The sequence below is a fragment of the Mandrillus leucophaeus genome, unplaced genomic scaffold, assembly GCF_000951045.1.
Source record: "Mandrillus leucophaeus isolate KB7577 unplaced genomic scaffold, Mleu.le_1.0 Scaffold2, whole genome shotgun sequence".
In the NCBI taxonomy this organism is placed as follows: domain Eukaryota; kingdom Metazoa; phylum Chordata; class Mammalia; order Primates; family Cercopithecidae; genus Mandrillus; species Mandrillus leucophaeus.
Genome location: NW_012102031.1, coordinates 14100347 through 14123322, shown reverse-complemented (window position 1 = coordinate 14123322; position 22976 = coordinate 14100347). Strand labels below are relative to the sequence as shown.

At 38.2% G+C, this 22976-nt stretch overlaps 1 protein-coding gene across 3 annotated transcripts in view; it reads left to right on the top strand.

The window, feature by feature from the left end:
- The first annotated feature begins 1325 nt into the window (after positions 1 to 1325).
- The window catches only part of MTMR3 (myotubularin related protein 3), a 73899-nt gene continuing 52248 nt past the window's right edge, over positions 1326 to 22976 (top strand). For all 3 annotated transcript variants that reach the window (XM_011979108.1, XM_011979107.1, XM_011979106.1), the window contains exons 1-3: positions 1326 to 1381; positions 15185 to 15273; positions 22641 to 22730. In XM_011979108.1, coding sequence (XP_011834498.1) covers positions 15271 to 15273; positions 22641 to 22730 — 93 coding nt within the window. In that variant the 5' untranslated portion in view covers positions 1326 to 1381; positions 15185 to 15270. The remainder of the gene's footprint in view (positions 1382 to 15184; positions 15274 to 22640; positions 22731 to 22976) is intronic.

The window sequence follows — 22976 nt, the reverse complement described above, 5'->3', positions numbered from 1 at the left end:
TATTTAGCTTTCCTTTTATGGTTCTTAGTTAATAATGTACCATATTTTACTGACTTTCTTTTTCCCTTTTTTGAGACGGAATCTTGCACTGTCGCCCAGGCTGGAGTGCAGTGGTGCAGTCTCGGCTCACCACAACCTCCGCCTCCCGGGTTTGAGTGATTCTTGTGCCTCAGCCTCCTGAGTAGCTGGAACTTACAGGTGTGCCCCACCACACCCAGCTAAGTTTTGTATTTTTAATAGAGCTGGGGTTTTGCTCTGTTGGCCAGGCTGGTCTCAAACTCTTGACCTCAGGTGATCCACCCACCTTGGCCTCCCAAAGTGCTGAGATTACAGGCGTGAGCCACCCCACCTGGCCTTGACTTCTTAATTTCAGAGTTTTAATATTCTGAGCAATCTTGTTCATTTATGTGACTTCATGTCATTTTAACAGTTCAAATGGATGAGTCGTGTTTGCACAACTTTAGAGAAATTGTCACAAAGGAACCAGGTCGATTAGATATTTTGTGAAGTTCAGATTGTTGCCTAGTGGTGACAAGAATTATTTGTTTTTGTTTTGTGTTTTTGAGACAGAGTCTTGCTCTGTTGCCCAGGTTGGAGTGCCATGGTGCGATCTCCGCTCACTGAAACCTCCACATCTCATGTTCAAGTGATTGTCCTGCTTCAGCCTCCTGAATAGCTGGGATCACAGGCGCATGCCACCACGCCCATCTAATTTTTGTATTTTTAGTAGAGACGGGGTTTTGCCTTGTTCACCAGGCTGATCTCTTTAACTCCTGACCTCAAGTGATCGGCTTGCCTTGGCCTCCCAAAGTGCTGGGATTACAGGTGCGAGCTACCGTGCCTGGCTCAATTCTTTGTTTTTCTACCATATTCTTCTTACCCTTTTTCTTAAAAGGACAGATCCCTTGATAGAAGCCAATTATGTGTACAAAAGACCTTAAACTAAGTTCAAGCCTAGAGTGTCTGTGATCTTTTTAGTTTTATAAAGTACCTGTTCCTGTAGTGGCAATGATTTACCCAAGAAGCCATCAGAAATGATGCTTGTTTGACTGAGGAAAAACTTAAATAAGCCTATCTGTGGGTTTTGGAAAGCTCTGTTCTGTACAGTTCTGCAATTTCTGAAGGCATGCTAAGGCTTGACTGGGTTGGTTCTGTGCAATTAAACATTCTAAAATCTGTGGTTGACTAAATACTCCATGTTGCACCAATTTAAGAATCTTATTGTCATAGCATTATGACTGGTAGAGAAAGGTCTTGGGAGATCGAAGTGGCTTAACTTGATTCCTAGGATATTTGTCATTATAAAATTACTGGTTTTTCTTTTGCAGACTTCCTTGTGAAACCTCCTAGTAGAAAAAGTTCTTGGGACAAACTTCATTTGGTAAGTTTGTTTCTCCCCTCCTGCCACCGCCCCGCCCTGTCCCGCCCGCCCCGCCCCGCCCACAATACTCTCTCTGTGCTGTTTCGAAGCAAGGAAAAATTAATTTACAGGTTGATTTTTGAGGATCTGTTTGTCAGTGTTCATGATTATTTAGATGAGTTTTTCTGTGTTCACTTTAATGTCCTTACATGTGATGGTTTTTTTTCACTAGGACTCATACCAGGTCACTTTTTTTATATATAATTGCACTGTAATAGTGTACTGGAAAACTTGTATTTAAGTTGAGATTTTATGAGTTGCAGCACTAATCATTTGTCTAAAATAAATAGTTATCAATCTCCAGTTTTTGTTATTTATTTTATTTATTTTTATCTTTTTTTTTTTTTTTTTTTGAGACAGTCTTGCTGTGTTTCCCAGGCTGAAGTACAGTTAGGTGATTATAACTCACTGCAGCCCTGAACTCCTGGGCTACAGCAGTCCTCCTGCCTCAGCCTCCCAGTTGCTGGGACTACAGGTGTGTGCCATCACGCCTGGCTAGTTTGGAAACTTTTTTGTAGAGACAGGAACTTGTTCTGTTGGCCAGGTTTTAAATTCAAACTTGCTTCTTGTTTTGAGTTTTCTTAAATTGGTATATATCTATATGAAAAATAAAGCCTCTTATTACTAGAGTTAGTTCAGCAGCTCCCCCTTGTCTTCTTTTGCTTTCCAAGGTTTCAGTTATCCAACGTCCAAAAGTACTAAAATATCGAGAGAGAGAGCAAGAAAGAGACACCACACATTCATATAACTTTCATTACAGTGTATTGTTGCTTGTTCTATGTTATTAGTTGTTAATCTCTCACTGTTTCTAATTTATAAATAAAACTTTATCATAGGTACATATGTAGAGGAAAAACTATATATATAGTTTTCAGTACTACTTGTAATTTCAGGGATCCACAGGGGGTCTTGGAACATATTCCCTGAGGATAAGGCAGGGGATTACTGTAGTGTAAATGTGAATTTTAATGAGAAAAACAAGTTCTGAAAAATTTGCGAGTTCTTTCTCCAGTATGGCTACCAAACCTTGTCCCTTTTCATAGACCTTTGTGTGTCTCTTACTATGTAAATCTTTTACTGCCTCTTGTTTCTGCTACCTGTTTAATTTAGGGAACTATAGTACAGTTTTATTAGAAGACAAGTTATTGCCTTGGTTTTAAGTTCCTAAATCCAGATCATTTCCTTGTTCAGGAACTGTTGCCTTGCCAGTGCCTCTAGAACAAGGATCAAACTCCTTAGCATAACATTTCAGGTTCTTTACAGGTGGGCTTCAAACAGCTTCTCACCTGTTTTCACTGTGTACCAAGTTCATCTCTTGTAGCCACACTGACTTACCTTCTGTCTCTCAGATACTCTCCAATGTGCTTTTTCGTCTTACTCTGCCGCCATGCCATTCCTGTTCCCCTAGTCTCAGTAGCTCAAAATTTGGCTGGTTCAGTTATTGAAAGCTTGAGTCTTCCAGAAAGTCTTCCTTAAGTGTCCAGCTCAGAATCTTTCTCTGCTTTTTGCATTACCATGGAATTAAATTTCTGTATCTTTTGACATACTCTGTCTTATTAGTTATATTTGTCTGTCATCCCCACAGGATTGGGAATGCCCTTGAAGGCAAGAACTATGTTCATATTTGAACTGTCAGTTCATGGAAACACTCCTAGAGTCCTGGGATACCAGTGCCTTCTCAGTATAAATTCTTCTTGACTAGGGTTTTTGTTTTGATAAGAATAAGGGAGGAGAATAGATTGTTTTTAGTAGAGATTGGTCAGCATAATCTTGTTGATTTAGGTTACTGTTTTTTCCCCACTTTTCTGTATGGTGAAGGATCATAGGGTATATGTAATCTGTGCCCTTGTAGTCCAAATTGCTCAGTATTTTACTTGAGGTATTCTTTTTTGCAAGTATAAGTTTTAGTTTTTGAGTAAGGAATTGAGTAATTTCTCTTTAACAGGTGCCTGAAAGATGAGATTCCACGTTCAATAGGAAGATTAAATGTTGCTTTCTTTCTGTAAAGATTTCTGAGAAGTCATATCATGGGGCGGTACTGATGATGGAGCTGAGAGAAGCATGCAGATTCCAGTTGTCAAATTCTCATATATTAAGAAAAGAAAGATTATTTCACCTTGAGGCTTGGAGGAATCTTAATCTTCATTTAGCCAGGGGGGTGGGGGAGTGTTGCAGATTAGATCTGTAGAGAAGGAAATGTCATCCTTCTTAATTAATTTATTTATCTTGAGACAGAGTCTCGTTCTGTCACCCAGACTGGAGTGTGGTGGTGCGATCTTGGCTCCTGCAACCTCTACCTGCTGGGTTCGAGCAATTCTCCTGCCTCAGCCTCCTGAGTAGCTGGAACTACAGGCATGCTCTACCACTCCTGGCTAATTTTTGTGTTTTTAGTAGAGATGGGGTTTCACCGTGTTGGCCAGGCTGGTCTCGAACTCCAGTGATCCACCTGCCTCAGACTCCCAAAGTGCTGGGATTACAGGCGTGTGCCACTGTGCTGACCAGAAATGTAATAACATAGTACTTGGCTCAGTAGCATTTGTTATTTGTATTGCCATAATGTAAATTTGTAAAAGTGTTATTTTTTTTTTGACACAGGGTCTGACTCTCTTGCCCATGTTGGAATGCAGTGGTGTGATCATGGGTCACTGTAGCCTTGATCTCCTGGGCTCAAGTGATCCTCCCACCTCAGCCTCCTGAGTAAGTGGGACTACGTGCATGTCCCACCTTGCTGGGCTAATTTGTTTTCATTTTTATTTTTGTGAAGATGGGGGTCTCATTATGTTGCTCAGGCTGGTCTTGAACTCCTGGGCTCAAGTGATCCTCCCACCTCAGCCTCCCATAGTGTTGGTCTTACAGGCATAAGCCACTGCCCCAGCCACATTCTTACCTGAAGAAGCAAGATCTAGGTTTGAAGACAAAGATGTGAATGTATTTAATTTTGATGCCAGGAAACATACTGTTTAATTAATATGTGCCCCAGATTAAAGGAGACTAAAGAGATATAAAAATAGCTTCAATATATGATCCCAGACTAGATCCTTTACCAAAGGGGGGAATATTGCTGTGAAGGATAAAGGTTATGATTGGATTCATTGACAAAATTGGAATAGATATGGTAGGTTATTATAGCAGTGTTAAATGTTCTGAAATTGAAACTAGAACTGTGGTTATATAAGAGATTATCTTTCTTAGGAAATACATACTGAAATAGTAAGAGTTAGAGATATTTGTATGCAAACCTCTTTTAAATGGTTCAAAAACAGTGTGCACGTGCATATGTGTGAACAAAAAGAAGACAGTGTTGGAAACTGTCCTATCCAAATTATCTGTAATGAAACATTTAATGAAGTACAGTCTTTATATAACTGTGTGTTGTCATATATATGAATACATGTACATACTAACTTAAAAAGTGCTTATTACATGCCAGTAACTATTCTAAGCATGTTATATGCATTAATATCTTAATTCTCACAACTCTTTGATGCGATGATTATTCTCCTTATTTTCTCGATGAAGAAACTGAGGCTCAGAGAGGTAGTATGATTTGCTGTCAAGGTCATAGTTAGTATAGGCAGCCCTGAGAGCCATTGCTTTACATTCCTGATTGTTTTTCTTGAGGTTATTGCCTTAACACTCTGAGTTTAAATGAAAACCTTTCATTAAAACTTACTTTGAGTTTTGGGTTTTCTGTTTAAAAGCTTTTTTGTAGAAAAATTTGTTATCCTAATTGCAAATGTTTTAAAAATTTAAAAACTGAAAGTCGCTGCTCCCACTCTCTTCCCTAGAGGGGTAAATTGTTAACAACCATTATATGATTTTTTTGTATGTGTATAAACATACTTCGGAATTAATACAGACAATGCTTAGGCATATTTTTATTTTAACTTCTAAAATTACAGAACACTGAAAACTTATGGCAAGTTGATAAATATGTGTTGGTGTTTTTTTTTAAAAAATAGAAAAGTATGTATGTACAGTCTTTGGCAATAATCCCTCTGCAGCCCCTCCCCCAAATTTATATGCTTTTACCTAGTATATTTTTAAGAATAATTAGGGCTACAGAAATAGTGACTTGTGCATACATATGGATAAGGGTGGTTATGGTGGCTTTTTTGGTGGTAATAGAAAAATGGAAACAACCTGAATGTCTCACTAATTGATGGATGGTTAAGTTATGATACACTGGGGTATAATGGAATACCAAACTGCCATATGTATATACTGATATAGGAGGGATTTGTTATATTAATTGAAGAATATATACTGAAGAAACTACAGTGTGGCTTCCCCACCCAACCCATTTTCGGGGGTAGATAATGTGTGTCTTTGTACACTCATTTGCCACATAATGTTTTGGTTAGCAACAGACCCAAGATACAGTGGTAGAGATTAAAATGGAGTTGAAAAATAACTGTCACCTAGTGGAGTTGTAGTTGTCATAATGTCTTAGTACAATTACTTTATTTTCTTTATAAATTTAGTGTAGCCTAGTTGTACAGTGTTTATAAAGTCTATAGCAGCATACAGTAATGTCCTAGGCCTTCACACATTCACTCACCACTCGCTGACATACCCAGAGCAACTGCCAGTCCTACAAGCACCATTCATGGTAAGCGTTGTCCTATACATGTGTACCATTTTAATCTTTTGTATCATTTTTACTGTATCTTCTCTGTTTATGTATGTTTAGATATACAAATAGGGAGCACTGTGTTACAGTTGCCTATAGTATTCAGTACAGTAACATGCTGTGCAGGTTTGTAGCCTAGGAACAACAGGCTATACCGTATAGCCTAGGTGTGTAGTAGACTGTCCCATCTAAGTTTGTATAAATACCTCTGTGATGTTTGCACAACAGCTAAATCTACTAATGATGCATTTCTCAGAACATGTCTCCATCTTAGTTAAGCGAAGCTTGACTGTATGTGCATAGAGAACTGTCTGGAGATACTTATGAAATAGTTAACAGTTGCTTTACTTACATTTAGAGGAACTAAAGGGCAGTAAGGAGTGAAAAGCGAACTTCTGCTTACCAGTCTTTTTTTTTTTTTTTTTAAATAAGTTTAACTCAGATATGTTAATATAAAATTCACATACTATACAGTTCACCCATTTAAAGTGTACGGTTCATTGGCTCAGTATATTCACAAAGTTGTGTAGCCATCACCACAGTCCATTTTAGGACCTTTTTCAGGCCAGGTGTGGTGGCTGATGACTGTAATTCCAGCATTTTGGGAGGCCGAGGCAAGAGGATTGTTTGAGGCTGGGAGTTCGGGACCAGCCTGGACAACATGGTGTGAGACCCCCCCATTTCCCCGACAAAAATAAAAGTAAATTAGCCGGGTGTGGTGGCTTGCACCTGTGGTCCTGGCTACTCTGGAGGCTGAGGCAGGAAGATCGCTGGAGCCCAGGAGTTCGAGGCTGCTGTGAACCGTGATCCTGTGATTACAGCACTGCAACTCTAGCCTGGGCAACAGAGCAAGACCTTGTCTCCAAAACAAAACAAAACTTCATATTCCATAGCTGTCAACCTCTCTCCCCTCAGTCTCCCCCAGCTCCTGGCCCCCACTAATCCACTTTCTAAGATTTTCCTGTTCTGGACATTTCATATAAATGATATCATACAATATGTGGTCTTTTGTGACTGGCTTTATCATTTAACATAATGTTTTCAAGGTTCATCCACGTTGAAGCATGTATCAGTACTTCATTCCTTTCTCTTTTTTTTTTTTTTTTTTTTTTTTTTTTTTTTTTTGAGACAGGGTATTGCTCTGTTGCCTAGGCTTCTGGTGTCCAGTGGCATGAAGATCTGGGCTCACTGAAACCTCGGCACTGCATCCTGGGCTCAAGTGATCCTCACACTTCAGCCTCCCGGGTGGCTGGGACTACAGGCACATGCCAGCACGTCCAGCTAGTTTTTGTATTTTTTATCTTTTTAAATTTTATTATTATTTTATAGAGTCGGGGTTTTGCCATGTTGCCTGGGCTGGTCCCGAACTCCTGGCCTCGAGTGATCCACCTGCCTGGACCTCCCAAAGTGCTGGGATTTCAGGCGTGAGCCACTATTTACGATACCTGGCTCAATTTTTGTGTTTTTTGTAGAGATGGGGTTTCACTATATTGCCCAGGCTGGTCTCAAACACCTGGGTAAAAGTAGTGTGCTGACTACATCTTTTCAAAGTGTTGGGATTATAGGCGTGAGCCAGTGTGTCTGGCCACTTAATTCCTTTTTTTTTTTTTTTGAGACGGAGTCTCACTCTGTTGCCAGGCTGGAGTGTGCAGTGGTGCGATTTCGGCTCACTACAGCCTCTGCCTCCTGGGTTCAAGTGATTCTCCTGCCTCAGCCTCCCGAGTAGCTGGGACTATAGGCGTGCACCACCACGCCCAGCTAATTTTTGTACTTTTAGTAGAGATGGGGTTTTGCCATGTTGGCCAGGATGGTCTCGATCTCTTGACCTCGTGATCCACCCTCTTCAGCCTCCCAAAATGCTGGGGTTACAGGTGTGAGCCACCATACCCAGCCCACTTAATTCTTTTCTATGGCCAAATAATTTTCCGTTGTTTAGATATGCCACATTTTGTTTGTTCATCCATCTGTCGATGGACATTTGGTTTCAGTGAGCCAAGATCTTCATGCCACTGCACACCAGCAACCTGGGTGACAAAGAGTGAGATCCTGTCTCAAAAAAGAAAAAGAGGAAGTGAAGTACTAATACTTCAAAATAGCCCATCCCACCTTTGGGCTATTTTGAATAAATCTACTTTAAACATGTATTTACAAGATTTTACATGGACGTATGTTTTCGTTTTCTTGGATATATACCTAGAAGTAAAATTGTTGAGTCAAATGGTAACTCTGTGTTTAATTGAGCAACTCTCAGGCTATTTTTCAAAGAGGCTGCACTGTTTTACGTTCTCACCAGCAGTGTATGATATTACTTGTTTACTTTTTACACCTGTATCTTAAAAATTCACTGAGCGCATGCATTATTAGTATAACTAAAAAGTTTAAGTATTACACTGCTTATCAGACTAAACAGTAATGACTCAATTTCTTCCTTTTGTGCTGTTGGTATAACTACCACCGTGGGGTTCACATTTTGCAAGTCAGGTGCTATAATGAACCCTGAATATTTCCTAAGGGTTGGTCACATCTGCTATTTGTAGTGTTTTTTTGTTTGTTGTTTTACATAATACCCAGACTGGTCTAATGCTCTTTCTAGTTTTAAAAGGAACCTTTAGCAAGTACTTGATTCTGAGTGGTTGCACAGTTTCCTGTGATCTTGGCTTTTTCTTATGGATTTGAAATTCCTATAGCAATTTTAACTTTTCTCAGATACTTAAAGCACTTCCTCTTACTTTCAGCTATGTTAACTATTTTCTTATCTCCTCTGGACTGTAAATTCTTTAATCTCCTTTTGCTGCCACATCCAGGCCTCTACCTAAACCTATACACCAGGATATATTTCACATACTTAGGCTTTTATCTGTACTGCCTCCATTCTAAATCAAGCCACTAGTCTCTTACTGTAATTGTCTCCTAGTTCTCTTCTTCATTCTTTTTCTCTTTTAATCCATTCACCCCACATCAACCAGGGTGATCTTAAAATCAAATCATGTCACTCTGCTATTTAAAACCTGTCAATGGCTCCCTGTCGTATTTGGACTGTATTTTAAACTTACTATTCACGTGATCTTTTCCTTGTACATTTCTCCAACTTCAAGTTGTGCCACTCTTCTTTCTGATTCAGTACAGTTTAGCTACAATGGTTTCCTCCTCTTAGTTCTTCAAAATTATCAAGGTCTTTCCTGTCTGAGGAACACATGCAGTTCTGTATGTTAGAAACTGGCCTTGCCCCACAGAGTAGTCTTTTCTGATCACTTTACCTAAAGTAGGTCTTTGGTACCCCCAATCCCCAGTCCCTGTCTCAGCATCCCGTTTGTTTACTTTATCACATTTAGCACAATTTGTAATTATTACCATCTTTTTCTGTCTTCTGCAGTGGTATATAAGTCGAATTAATGCAGAGCTAACACCGTGTCATACTGTGTAACACATAGTAGATTATTGGTAAATTTTGACTGACTGAAGGGCAGAACATCATTTTACAGTCTATTTGTTATAGAAATGGAAGGCCTTATTTCTGGGTGAAGACTTTGTTTAAATTGAGACTTTTAATGCCAAGTGGCAAATCTCTGTCTTGGTATTTCTGTACTCATTAAAAAATTAGAGTAGGCCAGGTGTGGTGGCTCACGCCCTTTCGGAGGCCAATGCAGGCAGATCACTTGAGGCCAGAAATTCAAGACCAGCCTGGCCAACATGGAGAAACCCTGTCTCTACTAAAAATACAAAAATTAGCCAGACATGGTGGCACATGCGTGTAATCCCAGCTACTTGAGAGGCTGAGACACCAGAATCACTAGAACTCGGGAGGCAGAGGTTGCAGTGAGCTGAGATCGCACCACTGCACTCCAGCCTGAGTGATAGACGAGACTCTGTCTCAAAGACAAAGCGAAACAAATTAGATTCGACTGGGAAGGTAGCTTATGTGTGTGTGTGTGTGTGTGTGTATGTGTGTGTATATATATATATAAAAAATGTGACTGCAGATTGAGAGTTTATTTTGTAATTGGAATTTGATTTCTAGTTCAGTGTCACTGCAGATGAATACATTTTAGTTGGGACATCTGGGATACTTGTGAGTTTTTCTCTGAAAAACTGAAGGACATAGCAGTGCATATTGATAGGCTTACTGTATAAACAATGGTTTTATGACAGCTTAAACTCTGACTCTTTAATTCTTCAATAACTGGAGGTTTTGAGGTAGAAGAATTGCCATTATGGTTAAAAAAAAACTTTATTATGTGAAAATTTCAAATATATTAAAGTAGAGAAAATCGTTTAATAAATCTCCATTAACTTATCTCACTGGTCTTTGAAAGTTACCAAGTCATGACCCATCTTATTTCAGAGGTACTCCTACTCATTCTGCCTACTCCTTGGTATATAACTTTATGTATTTTATAGTTAAAAGATAAATTTATTTTTAAAAACCCATCACCACACACAAAAACCTATAACCACACTAACATTGTCAATCATATAGAAAATTAATAATTCCTTAATATCATCAGATATTTAGTATGTGGTCAGATTTCCCTAATAGACGGCTCAACTTATACTTTGAATAAGGATCCAAATAAGATCTATATATTGCAGTTGGTTGACATGGTCACTTAAGTCTCTTTTAATTCTGTAGGTTTCCCTTCTATGTCGATCTTTTGTTTTGCTATTTACTTAAAGAATAGGGGTTATTTTCCTGTAGTTTTCCATAGACTAGATTATTATTTGCATTTTATATTTCATTAGCAGTTGTAAAATAATACTACCAAATTCTGTCGTCTTTGTATATTAGGTAGAATTCTTCCCTCATCAACTACTTGATTCTATACTAGCTCATTTTGTGTAAGAAAGGCAGGATAAATACTTGATTCTTTTCCCTTACTTGCTGGTTTTCAAAAATAAAAGGTTAGTTCCTTAACATCTTCCACTGGTGACTTGTAGGGGAGTGTGTGTGTGTCTGTGTGTGTGTTTGTGAGAGAGAATATTTCTTCATGAACTCATATTTAAACCCAATCCATTGCATTTAACCATTTTTGCTCAAATTGTTTCCTTTTTAGCTAGTGAGTCTCTTCAAATTGACTCCCAATTATTTTTGACTTACCCTCAGTAGTCTTTTATATGTTTCTTACTTTCCAGTTTAATATGATGTTTCAGAATCAAATTGTACATTTTCTGTTCTAGACCTGGAATTGGCTATGTTTTTTTTCAGATGCCCCATCTCCTTTTGAAGTGGGAATTAGTCTTTAGGGACCATAGTCTAGGGGCTTAGAATGCTCATTGCTGCTGGGTTGATACTGTAACTTTTTTGCAGCGGGTTTTATTTTATTTTATTTTATTTTATTTTATGAAGAGTTTGATTATATTGTTACTCTTCACCTTGGGGGGGGGTGTGTGTGTGTGTGCGCGCGCGCGTGCACAGATGCACATGTTTTTTAGAGACATGGTCTTGCTCTGTCACTCAGGCTGGAATGCAGTAGCATAATCATAGCTCACTGCAGCCTTGAACTCCTGGGCTCAAGGGATCCTTCCACATCAGCCTCCCAGGTAGCTAGGACTACAGGTGTGTACAACCATCTAATTTTTTAAAAAAATTTTTTCAGTAGAGACAGCCTTGCTATGTTGCCAGACTGGCCTTGAACTCTTGGGCTCAAACTATCTTCCTGTCCTGGCCTCCCAAAGTGCTAGGATTATGAGTGAGCCACTGCACATGGCCTCTGTAGTTTTTTTTTTTTTTTTGGAACTATAAGTCACATCACATAAAATCCACCCTTTTAAAGTATACAATTCAGTGGTTTTTAGTATAGTCATAATGTTGTAGAACCATTACCATTACCTAATTCCAAACATTTCATCATCCTACAAAGGTACCTTGTACCCATTAGCAGCCACTCCCTATTCTTCCCTCAACCTAGCTCCTGGCAACCACTAATCTGCTTTCTGTCTCTGTGGATTTACCTTTTCTGGACATCTCATAAAAATGGAATCAAACAATATATGGCCTTTTGTACCCCAGGTTCTTTCACTTATCATAATGTTTTCATCCATGTTGTGTCATATATCAGTATTTTATTCCATTTTATTGCTGGCCAACTCCATTGTGTATACATTTTGTGTGTGTGTGTGTGTGTGTGTGTATTTTTTGTTTATCCATTCACATTGTGTTTGTCCATTCATTGATTGATGCATATTTGGATTGTTTGCACTTTTGGCCATCATGAATAATGCTGTTGTGAACATTTGTGTACAAGTATTTATGTGGACATACATTTTTAGTTCTCTTAGGTATATACCCAGGAGTGGAACTGATGGGACATATGATGACTCTGCAACTTTTTTGGGAACTGCCAAACTTTTCCTCAGAGGTTGTACCACTTTACATTCCTGCCAGCAGCGTATGGGGGTTTCACCTTCACATTCCACCTACATCTGACAGTAGTATCTTCCTCACTGGAGTTATATTTTGTTATTTAATAGTTATGCAAAATGCATTAAATTTACTTCCATTTAAATTGTTTAAGGTACAGCAGTTTGAGTGTATCTATGATGCTATCTTTAGAAATTGTATTCTAAAACACAAATACCTTTTATAAAATTTTAGGACAGTTTTTTAAAAATCAGTGTGTTTCTTTTTTGAAAAAGTTCTTTATAACAGTATCCAGTTCTTTTAATAAGGTCATACCCTCAAATTTTGCCTTTGCCCTTCTCCTTTTTAATTAACCCCAACAGGTGCCTTTTTGCACATCTTTACCTATCTAAAATAGCACTCTGTTACGCCATCACCAAACCCTGCTTTATTTTCTTTCCAGCAGTTGCCTACTGCCTAACATTAGTTATCTGTTTCTAATGAGAAAGACCAAAAATAAAATTAAGTTCCATGAATTTTTGTTCACAATGGTCTCCCCAAAGTCTACAACAGTGCATGGAGTGTAGTAAATATTGAATAATACTGAATAAATATTTATTGAAAAGAATGAATAAATAAGATGATTTTGCATTAGTTTCAGTTCTTGAGCTAGGCCAAATCACAAAAGTTAGGCTTGGTTTGAAGAGGGGTAAGAATGATGACTCCAACTTGGTTTGTTACTGAACCGTAAGATTCTTCCTATTCCTTCCAGCCTCTAAAAAATGGCGTACCCAAAACCCCTGTCCTTAGTCATCTTTACCCTCTCCATTTATACTTGCTCCTGCGTTTGACTTTAATGCCATTCACACACTGATGTCTCCCATTTATGTTTATATCTCTAGACTCTATCTTCTTGATCTCCAGTCTGGTTTAACTAGCACTTTACTTGGCATCTTTGTTTAGATATCTGATAGGTTCTCAAACATAATGTGTCTAAAATGGAAACTTTTAATTTCTTGTTCCTTGTCCGTGAAGCTGTCTCTGCATGGCATGAGAAGAATCAATTTTTCTCACAATGCCCTTCATCAATAAATAGAAAATCCTTGCTTCTGGTTGCTGACACGAAAAGCTTGACTTCTCTTTTTCTGTCCTATTTAATTCATCAACTCAAATCCTATGGGCAGTATTTTCAAAGTATATCCAGAATCAGTGACATCTCACCACTTCTATCTCTACTACCTTTTCATTGCTATATTTTCTCTTGCTGGGATTGATGCCTTCTAATTGGTCTTCCTTTGCCCCTTACCCCCAGTAGCCTTGACTATTCCCTTGCCCAACAGCCAAAATGATTTTTTTGTTTTTGTTTTTTTTTCGAGACAGAGTCTCACACTGTCGCCTGGGCTAGATGTGCAGCGGTGCAATATCAGCTTGCTGCAACCTCCACCTCCCAGGTTCATGTTACTCTCCTGCCTTAGCCTCCTGAGTAGCTGGGACTACAGGCACATACCACCATGCCCTGCTAAGTTTTTGTATTTTTAGTAGAGACAGGGTTTCACTATGTTGGCCAAGCTGATCTCGAACTCCTGACCTCATGATCTGCCTGCCTTGGCCTCCCAAAGTGCTGAGATTACAGGCATGAGCCACCATGCCCAGCCCAAAATGATTCTTTAAGTCATCTCCTGCCAGTCCTCTCCTCAAAACGCCTCAACACGATTTGGGCCTGCTACTGCTTTGATGTTCTCTGTTCCCTTGCTTACATTGCCCTTGAAAGAGTTTTATGCTGCACATTGAAGCCCAAGCTCCCTGAAATATCCTGTTACAGAAGCTTAGCAAACTAGAAATGTTGGTTTTGCATGAGACTGTTCAAAGAAAAGAGCAACTTACTTACTCTTTGTATAAGCCTATCTTTGGGTTTCTCGTTGGGTATTCTTTACTCCTTTTTTGTTCTTTATAAAACCAGGTAAAGATATTAGTACAGATTATAAGTTTTTAGAAGAACATAGAATATTTGGGTAATAAGGCAAATTTATTTTTCCTATTTTGCTCATAAGTCAGTTTGGTTTCCTCAGATAAGGGATCCATTTTGAATTTAGAGATAACCGCAAAAACATCCTAAAATACTACAAGAATAATGATTTTGCATTTGCAGGTTGACTTTATTTTTTTGAGACAAGGTTTTGCTCTGTTGCCCAGGCTAGAGTGCGGTGGTGTAATCACAGCACACTGCAGCCCTGACCTTCCAGGCTCAGTTAATCTCCCACCTCAGCCTCCTGAGTAGCTGGGACTACAGGCATGTGCTGCCATGACCAGCTTTTAAAAATTTATTTATTTATTTTATTTTATTTTTTAGAGACCGAGTTTCACTCTGTTGCCCAGGCTGGTCTTGAATTCCTGAGCTCAGGCCGTCTGCCTCAGCCTTCCAAAGTGCTGGGATTAGAGGCATAAGCCACCTTGCCTGGCCTGCAGGTTGATTTTAATTGTTGCTTTATTCATCAAAGTTTTATGATATTTTTTGTTTTACTATGAACATTAGGAATGTTAGCCTTTGATACTGTTTTTGCAGAAACAGGTTAAGACTAACAGGATTTTTACAAAGGAATTGTCAAATTGGGATTTGACTAGTAGGAATTGGCTGGGTGATAATCAACTTTTTCTTGGCTGACTCTAATCAGCTTCTTAGACCTGCGTGTATATATAATACCTTTATTAGGATATGGCTGATTAGGGGAAAAACTATTGCCAATTTTGCCTTCCCCCTCCCTTTTTTTTTTCTTTTTTTCCCCCACCCTCAAAGACCTCACCATAAGGGAAAGAAGAGAGAGCCTTGTTGGACACTGAAGAAGGGACGGGGATTTCTTCTCCTAATCTGGGCCTCCTGTCATGGTAAGTACAAGCAAATAAGAGTTAAAAAAAACAAACAAACAAACAAACAAAAAAAACCTCTGTCCTGACAATTAAGTGAACACTAATAAATTCATACTTACCCATTTTTGTTTTTGTAAGAAATTGTTTCTTTTTCTTTCCCAGATCTCGTCTCCTTTCTTTTCTTGTTTACTTAGTGGTAATAATTACAGAATACTCCAATATACAGAGCAGTTTCATTTCTATTAACTTTAATCCTGTGAGCTAGATATTGTCTCTTATTTTTCAGTCAGCAAGCAAATGGAATCAAGACTAAAACATACAGTTCTTGGACTCCAGGTTTTTAATTCCTTTTCTAGGAAGTAGCATGTAGTGAAAACTTTGTATATGTGTGTGTGTGTTTGTAGACAAATTGTAAGATGGTAATCTGCATATTTTAAAAATGTTTTAAATTGACAAATTATGTATTGTGTAAAACATAATGTTTTGAAATATATATATACCTTGTGGAATGGCAAAATCAAGCTAATTAACGTATGTATTACTTCACATAGCATATATGCTTTATGAATTTATGGAAGCAATTCCCTACCTTCCCTGTTCTGTCTCTTTAAGGCAATATTTTGATCCCATAGTAGGTGGAGCAGCCCTGCACACCCCCTCCTGTATCTTTAACCAGAAAGAGAATTTAATGGACAATTTAATGACTTACAGGCCATTTTGGGGCCCAGCTCAAGCAGAGAAGATGGAACAACGAGCCAGCCACATTTTCATCAATCCCCAGGAAATGTAAACAGTGCTTCAAGGCTTGAAAAAGAAATGGTCCTCTGTAATATTGTCCTTCTTCTACCTTGTGATGTTTCCTAGATCCAAACTCTGTTTTATGCTGATGCACAGAGAAGGAATTGAAAAGGCTATGTTAATTTCAAGCTTCATTAGGGATGTATGGAAAATGCATTTCAAAATTAAAAAAACAAACTAGTTGTGCAGAAATGTCATATTAAAAGGAAGAGAAAGATAACTGCCCTTATCTTAAAGGCATGCCAGTTTTTTCTTAGTTTGTGGGCATTACAACTTTATGATTTATCTTATACCTAAACATTGAACTTTTTCTGTTATTTCTTCATTATACTTTATTGGTTTTCCCACAGAGTTTTCAATGAATTGAAAAAGTGCTTGTTTAGTATTTCAGCCAGTGCTAATGAATAAACAAATGATGGGCTTATGAAAGCAGCTCTGTTCTGTATTGAGGGTTTGTCCTTCATTGTATACCACACAGCTAGTAACAGTGTGGTCCTCTTCCTGGTGCTGCTGGGCTCTCCATGGTGCGTAGCAGAAAGTCTTCCTGGTGTTGTCCCTGGCCTGATGCTGTAGACAATGCTCGGGAGTTGCTTCTGTGTGTACTAGTTGGGGAGTAGCATGGCAATGTATGTATCTTTTGTTTTTGTTTAATTTCTCATAAAGTAATGTTGTAACAAGTTTTTACAAATCCTCATTTATAATTCTACCGTCAGAACCCATGGTTGTATTCCTTTTTCTTTTCTCTTGAGACAGAGTTGCTCTGTTGCCCAGGCTGGAGTGCAGTGGTGCAATATCGGCTCACTGCAACCTCGGTTCAAGCGATTCTTGTGCCTCGGCCTCTTGAGTAGCTGGAATTTACAGGCGCCTGCCACCATGCTTGGCTAATTTTTGTATTTTCAGTAGAGATGGGGTTTTGCCATGTTGGCCAGGCTGGTCTCGAACTCCTGACCTCAGGTGATCTGCCCGCCTCAGCCTCCCAAAGTGCTGTGATTACAGACGTGAGCTACCACGCCCCGTCGATTATATTCCTTTCTAACTAGTTCATGTCTCATATATATGTTTTATATAGTTAGAATGATACAATAATTTTCTATTTTGCTTGTTTCACTTAATGAATTAAACATTCTCCCATGTTGATTCTTTGGATTCCTAATGATTATTTTACTAGCTGTAAAACGTTCTGCAAGTTGTTGGACCATTGATTTTAATTATACTATATTGTAGCATTTAGAGTGTATGTCCTTAATCCTTAGTTTTTGTATAGATAATTCAGAAGCATTGAACATTATTTTTGTTTTTAATGTAAACCCCTGTACTAATTTGAGAGTAACATTTCCCCCTGTCTTTTATGCTCTTAAAGGTTCTTAAATGAGATTGGAGTCTTTGAGAGGTTAAGCATTAGCAAAATATATTTTCATGTTTTATTGTGGAAAATCTGAAGCCTATGCAGAAAGAAAAGTACAGTGCACTCATATACACATCATTCAGCTGCAGTAATCATAAATTCATGACTATTCTTGTATTTGACTTCTTTTACCCTTACCCCTTTGGCAGTAATCCCAAGCATTTTATCAAGGGAAATGCATTGTTTGTCTTTTAATACCAGTCTTAAGAATATGACTGGAAATGACAGTAGGACTGGTAATTATTTTCACTTCTATGCTTTGCAAACACGAACACTAGATATAAATTCAGTTAGTAGGATTAATTGACTGGTCATCAGTCTCTCCTTCCCATGTACTGTATTTTTTTGAAATGGAGTTTCGCTCTTGTTGTCCAGGCTGGAATGCAATGGCGTGATCTTGGCTCACTGCAACCTCCCCCGCCTGGTTACAAGCGATTCTCCTGCCTCAGCCTCCTGAGTAGCTGAGATTACAGGCGCCTGCCACCACGCCCAGCTAATTTTTGTATTTTAGTAGAGACGGGGTTTCACCATGTTTGTCAGGCTGGTCTTGAACTCCTGACTTCAGGTGATCCATCTGTCTCAGTCTCCCAAAGTGCTGGGATTGCAGGCGTGAACCACCACACCCGGCCCTTCCCATGTACTTTAAATATTTATCTCTATGGTTGACTTCTGCTCTGAGGCATGTACTTTCCTCTCCTAGCTGCATAATTTAGCCAGTAGCAGAAACTAGTCTGGAACTGTGGTGACTGGCCCTTTTTCAGTATTTTGTGAATGACCCCACTGACTTTATGGAGGTGAATGGAGACTACGAAGTGCCAGATGCCACAATGCCTGGTGTTCCTCAGCAGTACCAGGAAATTAATGACATGGAATACATCTCTTTAATAAGTTACTGCTTATAGCCTAGGATAAATTTGTTTCCAAATCTGTTACCAGGCCAACATTTCCCAGTTTGTCTCCTTCTAACTTCTCACCTTATTAACCATCTCAAGTTTGGCCTTCTTCACCTATGAAACTCACAGAAACTATAATAAATTCAGGCTAATTCAACTGCGAAATTCAACTGTTCAGCCACATGGGATCACCAGTCCCCTAGATTCAGTGAGTCCTAATGTTATTCCTTTTGGAATAAATGTATTTTTGTGTACAAGGGGAGGAAAGTTCTGAAGTTTTACAGGTAATGTGAACTGAGACAATAGCTTTTAAAAAGAACATTTGTTTGATTTATGAAAAATAGGTATTTCATTCTTGCCTTGCTGGCCTAATTTTCAGTTGTTTTGTGTTGAAAATCATCCATTTTCAGTTTTCAGTAGCTATTTTGGTGATATATATTGGTCTGGATTAGCACCCTGGTGAGTGTGCCAGCAAGAGTGAATAGGTAAATGGCTTCTTTTTGTTCTTTACAAGCCTGCTATGTTGTTTCAATTCTGTGCTAAAAGTCAGCAGAAAACTAGGTCAGGGAATCACTTAAAGATTAATAATGGGTACTTCTGTAAAATGACCTTACAGAGAATAAAAGTCTAGGTCTTATGAATTTATGTGAGGTAAAAAGCTAGTTAATGTGATGCTGAGAAGATAGGTTAAAAGTATACTTTTATGTAAGATTTTTGCTCCCCTCCATGTTTATATAGCATTTCCTTACTATCCCATATTGGTTTATGAGAAAAATCTCCCTAAATTCAAGATTCTTCACATCTTTAATTTTGTCTCTTTTTTTGGAGACTGTATCTCACTCTGTCACCCAGGCTGGAGAGCAGTGGTGCAATCATGGCTCGTCTTTCATAGATAGCACTAGGAGAATGGTTTTAGGAAAAACCTGACTTTTGGAGTGAAGCAGCTTTAATTGGTATTTAGTGTTAGAGTATAGTAGACAAGCAGCTCTGATGGTTTCCAGACCTCTTTTTACATTCGTAAATTATTGAGGTACCCCCAGGAGGGTTTGTTTATGTGGGTTGTGTCTATTTATACCATATTAGAAAATAAAACTGAGAAATCTTTAAAATGCTCATAAATTCATTTAAAAGTAACAAGCCAATTATGGTAGCATAAATAACATTTTTTGATGAAAAATATTTTTTCCTCATCCAAAGATAATTAGTTTTAGCCTTAACATTTTTGCAAATCTCTTTAATATTTGGCTTAATAGATGACAGGTGAATTCTCATACTAACTTCGGCATTTAGTGTGTTACAATGTTTTCTTTGAAATATAGGAAGAAAATGCAGCCTCAGGCAGATACGTAGTTAGAAAAGTAGTTACAAAAGGGAAGAGTATTTTCAGTTTTCCCAGATAATTTATATTTTTCTTTAATACTTGACAAGTGGTGTGTTTTTTTGTTTGTTTTTGACACAAGGTCTTGCTCTGTTGCCCAGGCTTGAGTGTAGTGGCACAATCACAGCTCACTGTACTCTCTACCTCCTCAGGTGCAGGTGATCCTCCCACCTCAGCCTCTTCAGTATCTGGGACTACAGGCATGTGCCTCTGTGCCCATCTAATTTCTCTGTTTTTTGTAGAGTTGGGGTTTCACCGTGTTGCCCAGGCTGGTCTTGAACTCCTGGGCTCAAGCGATCTGCCCACTGTAGCACCCCAAAGTGCTGAGATTACAGATATAAGCCACGGTGCCTGGCCAGTGGTGGTTTTTTAAAGGTTAGTTGCAGTATAGAATCTGAAACCATATCGGTGAACTTTTTGTATTATATTACATTAAAACCGTTGGTCTGTCTTGCACTTCGAGTGAATCTTTATTCACGTATGATTTTTGTAACATCATGCATTGGTCATTAGGAAAATAATGGGTTCATTCATTGAGGCAGATCTTCAAAAGTTGACATATTTTATTATAGTGTGTATGTTTTTTTAAAATCACACTTGGTAATACCTCCACTTTAAAGATAAAAGTCCTAAGTACTGGGAAGCTATAAAGTTCATGGTGGGAGATGAGAGGTTTTCCAAAATCTAATTTTTGCACAAAAGCTTTATTATTGGCAACTAATACTATCTTTTGTTGTTATTGTTTTTTTCCTAATACTATCTTTTGGAAAAAAGGCCTGCCAGATGTCCAAGTCTGTATTACATAGTTTTTCCATCAGTTGTTCTTCCAATTAAGAATGATATTCAGTGAAAAAAATGGCTAATTCATTTCTTAATTGAAGCATTTGCACAAGTGCTTTACCTCTTGACACCATAATACTGCACCGTGCATCAGAGGTGTTTTACTTGTATTTCCTCTGTAAAAAAGACTTCTACTTAATGGTCAGGATTTAATAAATAGAATTTATAATATTTCCTTGTTTTATCAAGGTCATTCTTATGAAATTGGTACCACTGCCTCAGTTGTGCTAAGGTACCAGCAGTTTTACCTACCAGTTATTTTTTGTACTATTAGTATAGATGTCAATACGGTGAAGAAAGGCAATAATATCATATTATTGGAAAGGTTTTGATCTCGCAGGGCCCTTGTAAGCATCTCAGAGTCTGTGGACTTCATTTTGAGAATTTTGCTAGTGTAGAGTATTACCATTTTATGATTATGGTTGCTGTTAGTAAAACCTTAAGTGTTGTTTATAGATAAGAGGAAAAACTTTTTGGGGGAGGATTTATAAAATTATTGGAATTGTGTTAAGTAGTATATACAGAAGCAGCCAGTAACCACTGTTTATAATTCTTAATGCTGTCAGTTGAACATGATGTGGCTTTTGCTCTTTAAAAATTGCTGTGTGGGGCTGGGTTTGATGGCTCACACCTGTAATCCCAGCACTTTGGGAGGCTAAGGTGGGAGGATCACTTGAGCCCAGGAGTTTGAGACCAACCTGGGCAATATAACGAGACCTTTTCTCTACTGAAAATAAAATTAGTCTGGCATGGTGGTGGGTGCCTGTGGTCCCAGATACCTGAGAGGCTGAGGCTGGAGGATCACTTGAGCCCAGGAGTTGGAGGTTACAGTTAGCTGTGATTGTGCTACTGCACTCCAACACGAGTGACAGAGCAAAACCCTGACTTTAAAAAAAAAAAAATTGCTGTGTAAACAGATTCTATTATAATTTAGTCAGGCTTTCTAATAGATGACATTTTTCTCATGTCTTCCTATACCATAAAAATTCGTAATGCAAAAGATTACTTTTTAATACAAATTATAATTCAATTCACATGCATCTAGATGAGAATTTATTGCTGCTTTTGAAATTGTCTTATCAGAAATACATTTTGTAATATAAGGCAGAATAAATGAAGGATAGTCTTTCAAATATTTTCAACTTGGGAAATTCAGTTCTTAAGCTTACTTTTTCTTAGAAATTGTTTTCAAGCTTTCTATTATGAAAATTTCACATATAACCAGAGTAGACACAATGATAGAGATAGTGAACTCTCACCCAGTTTTATGAATTATTAATTCATAGGTAGTCCTGTTTGACTTACGTCCCACTTCTTCCTTACTCCCGCCCCAATTATTTTGAAGCAAATTTCAAATGTCACCTTTCATTTTTAAATATTTCAGTATGTATCTCTCAAATAATTTAAGATTGTAACTTAAAGAGAAAAAAGCATTATATCTTGGTTTCTCTTAAAAGTAATGTGGGGCTGGGCACAGTGGCTCAGGTCTGTTATCCCAGCACTTTGGGAGGCTGAGGCAGCTATATCACCTGAGGCCAGGAGTTGGAGACTAGCCTGACTAACATGGCAAAACCCCGTCTCTACAAAAAATAGTAGCCAGGTGTTGTGGGGCACACCTGCAGTCCCAACTACTCAGGAAGCTGAGGCAGGAGAATTGCCTGAACCTGGGAGGCCGAGGTTGCAATGAGCCGAGATTACACCACCACACTACCTGTGCACTACACTACCAGTGCACCACTGCCTGGGTGACAGAGTGAGACTCTGTCTTTAAAAAAAAAAAAAAAAAAAAAAAAAAGAAGAAGAAATGTATTAACAAACCTGTTAGTGCCTAAAAGAAATATTCTAAACTCTGACTTTTTTTCTTTTTTTGCATTAATGTGCTTTCAGACCAGTTGTACCTAATATAATGGATAAAAAACTTTTTAAGATCAGTATTGTTTCCTTGAGCTTTTCTGCCTGTTCACCTTGGTCTTCGTACTTTCATTGTGATTATACTAGCAGACATGGCAGAAAAACCAAATATGGATGATTAGAAGCTTTGAAATTATTTTAAGGTTTTGGACTTTTCCAGGATGAAGAGACTCGGCACAGCCTTGAGTGCATCCAGGCCAATCAGATCTTTCCCAGGAAGCAGCTGATCCGGGAGGATGAGAATCTTCAGGTAATTATAGGCCACTTTTAAATATAAAATATTTATTTAGCATTAACTGTATAGCAGAGTTAATGGATTGAAGTGTAATGTACTAGATAGATAGATAGATAGATAGAAAGAAAGAAAGAAAGAAAGAAAGAAAGAAAGAAAGAAAGAAATGCAAGCTGGAAAACATCTCATTTTAGCCAGACTTATTTCCTGGGAATCCACTGTTTAAGATGATCTTCTCTGTATCATTCCTTTATTAGTTCAGAA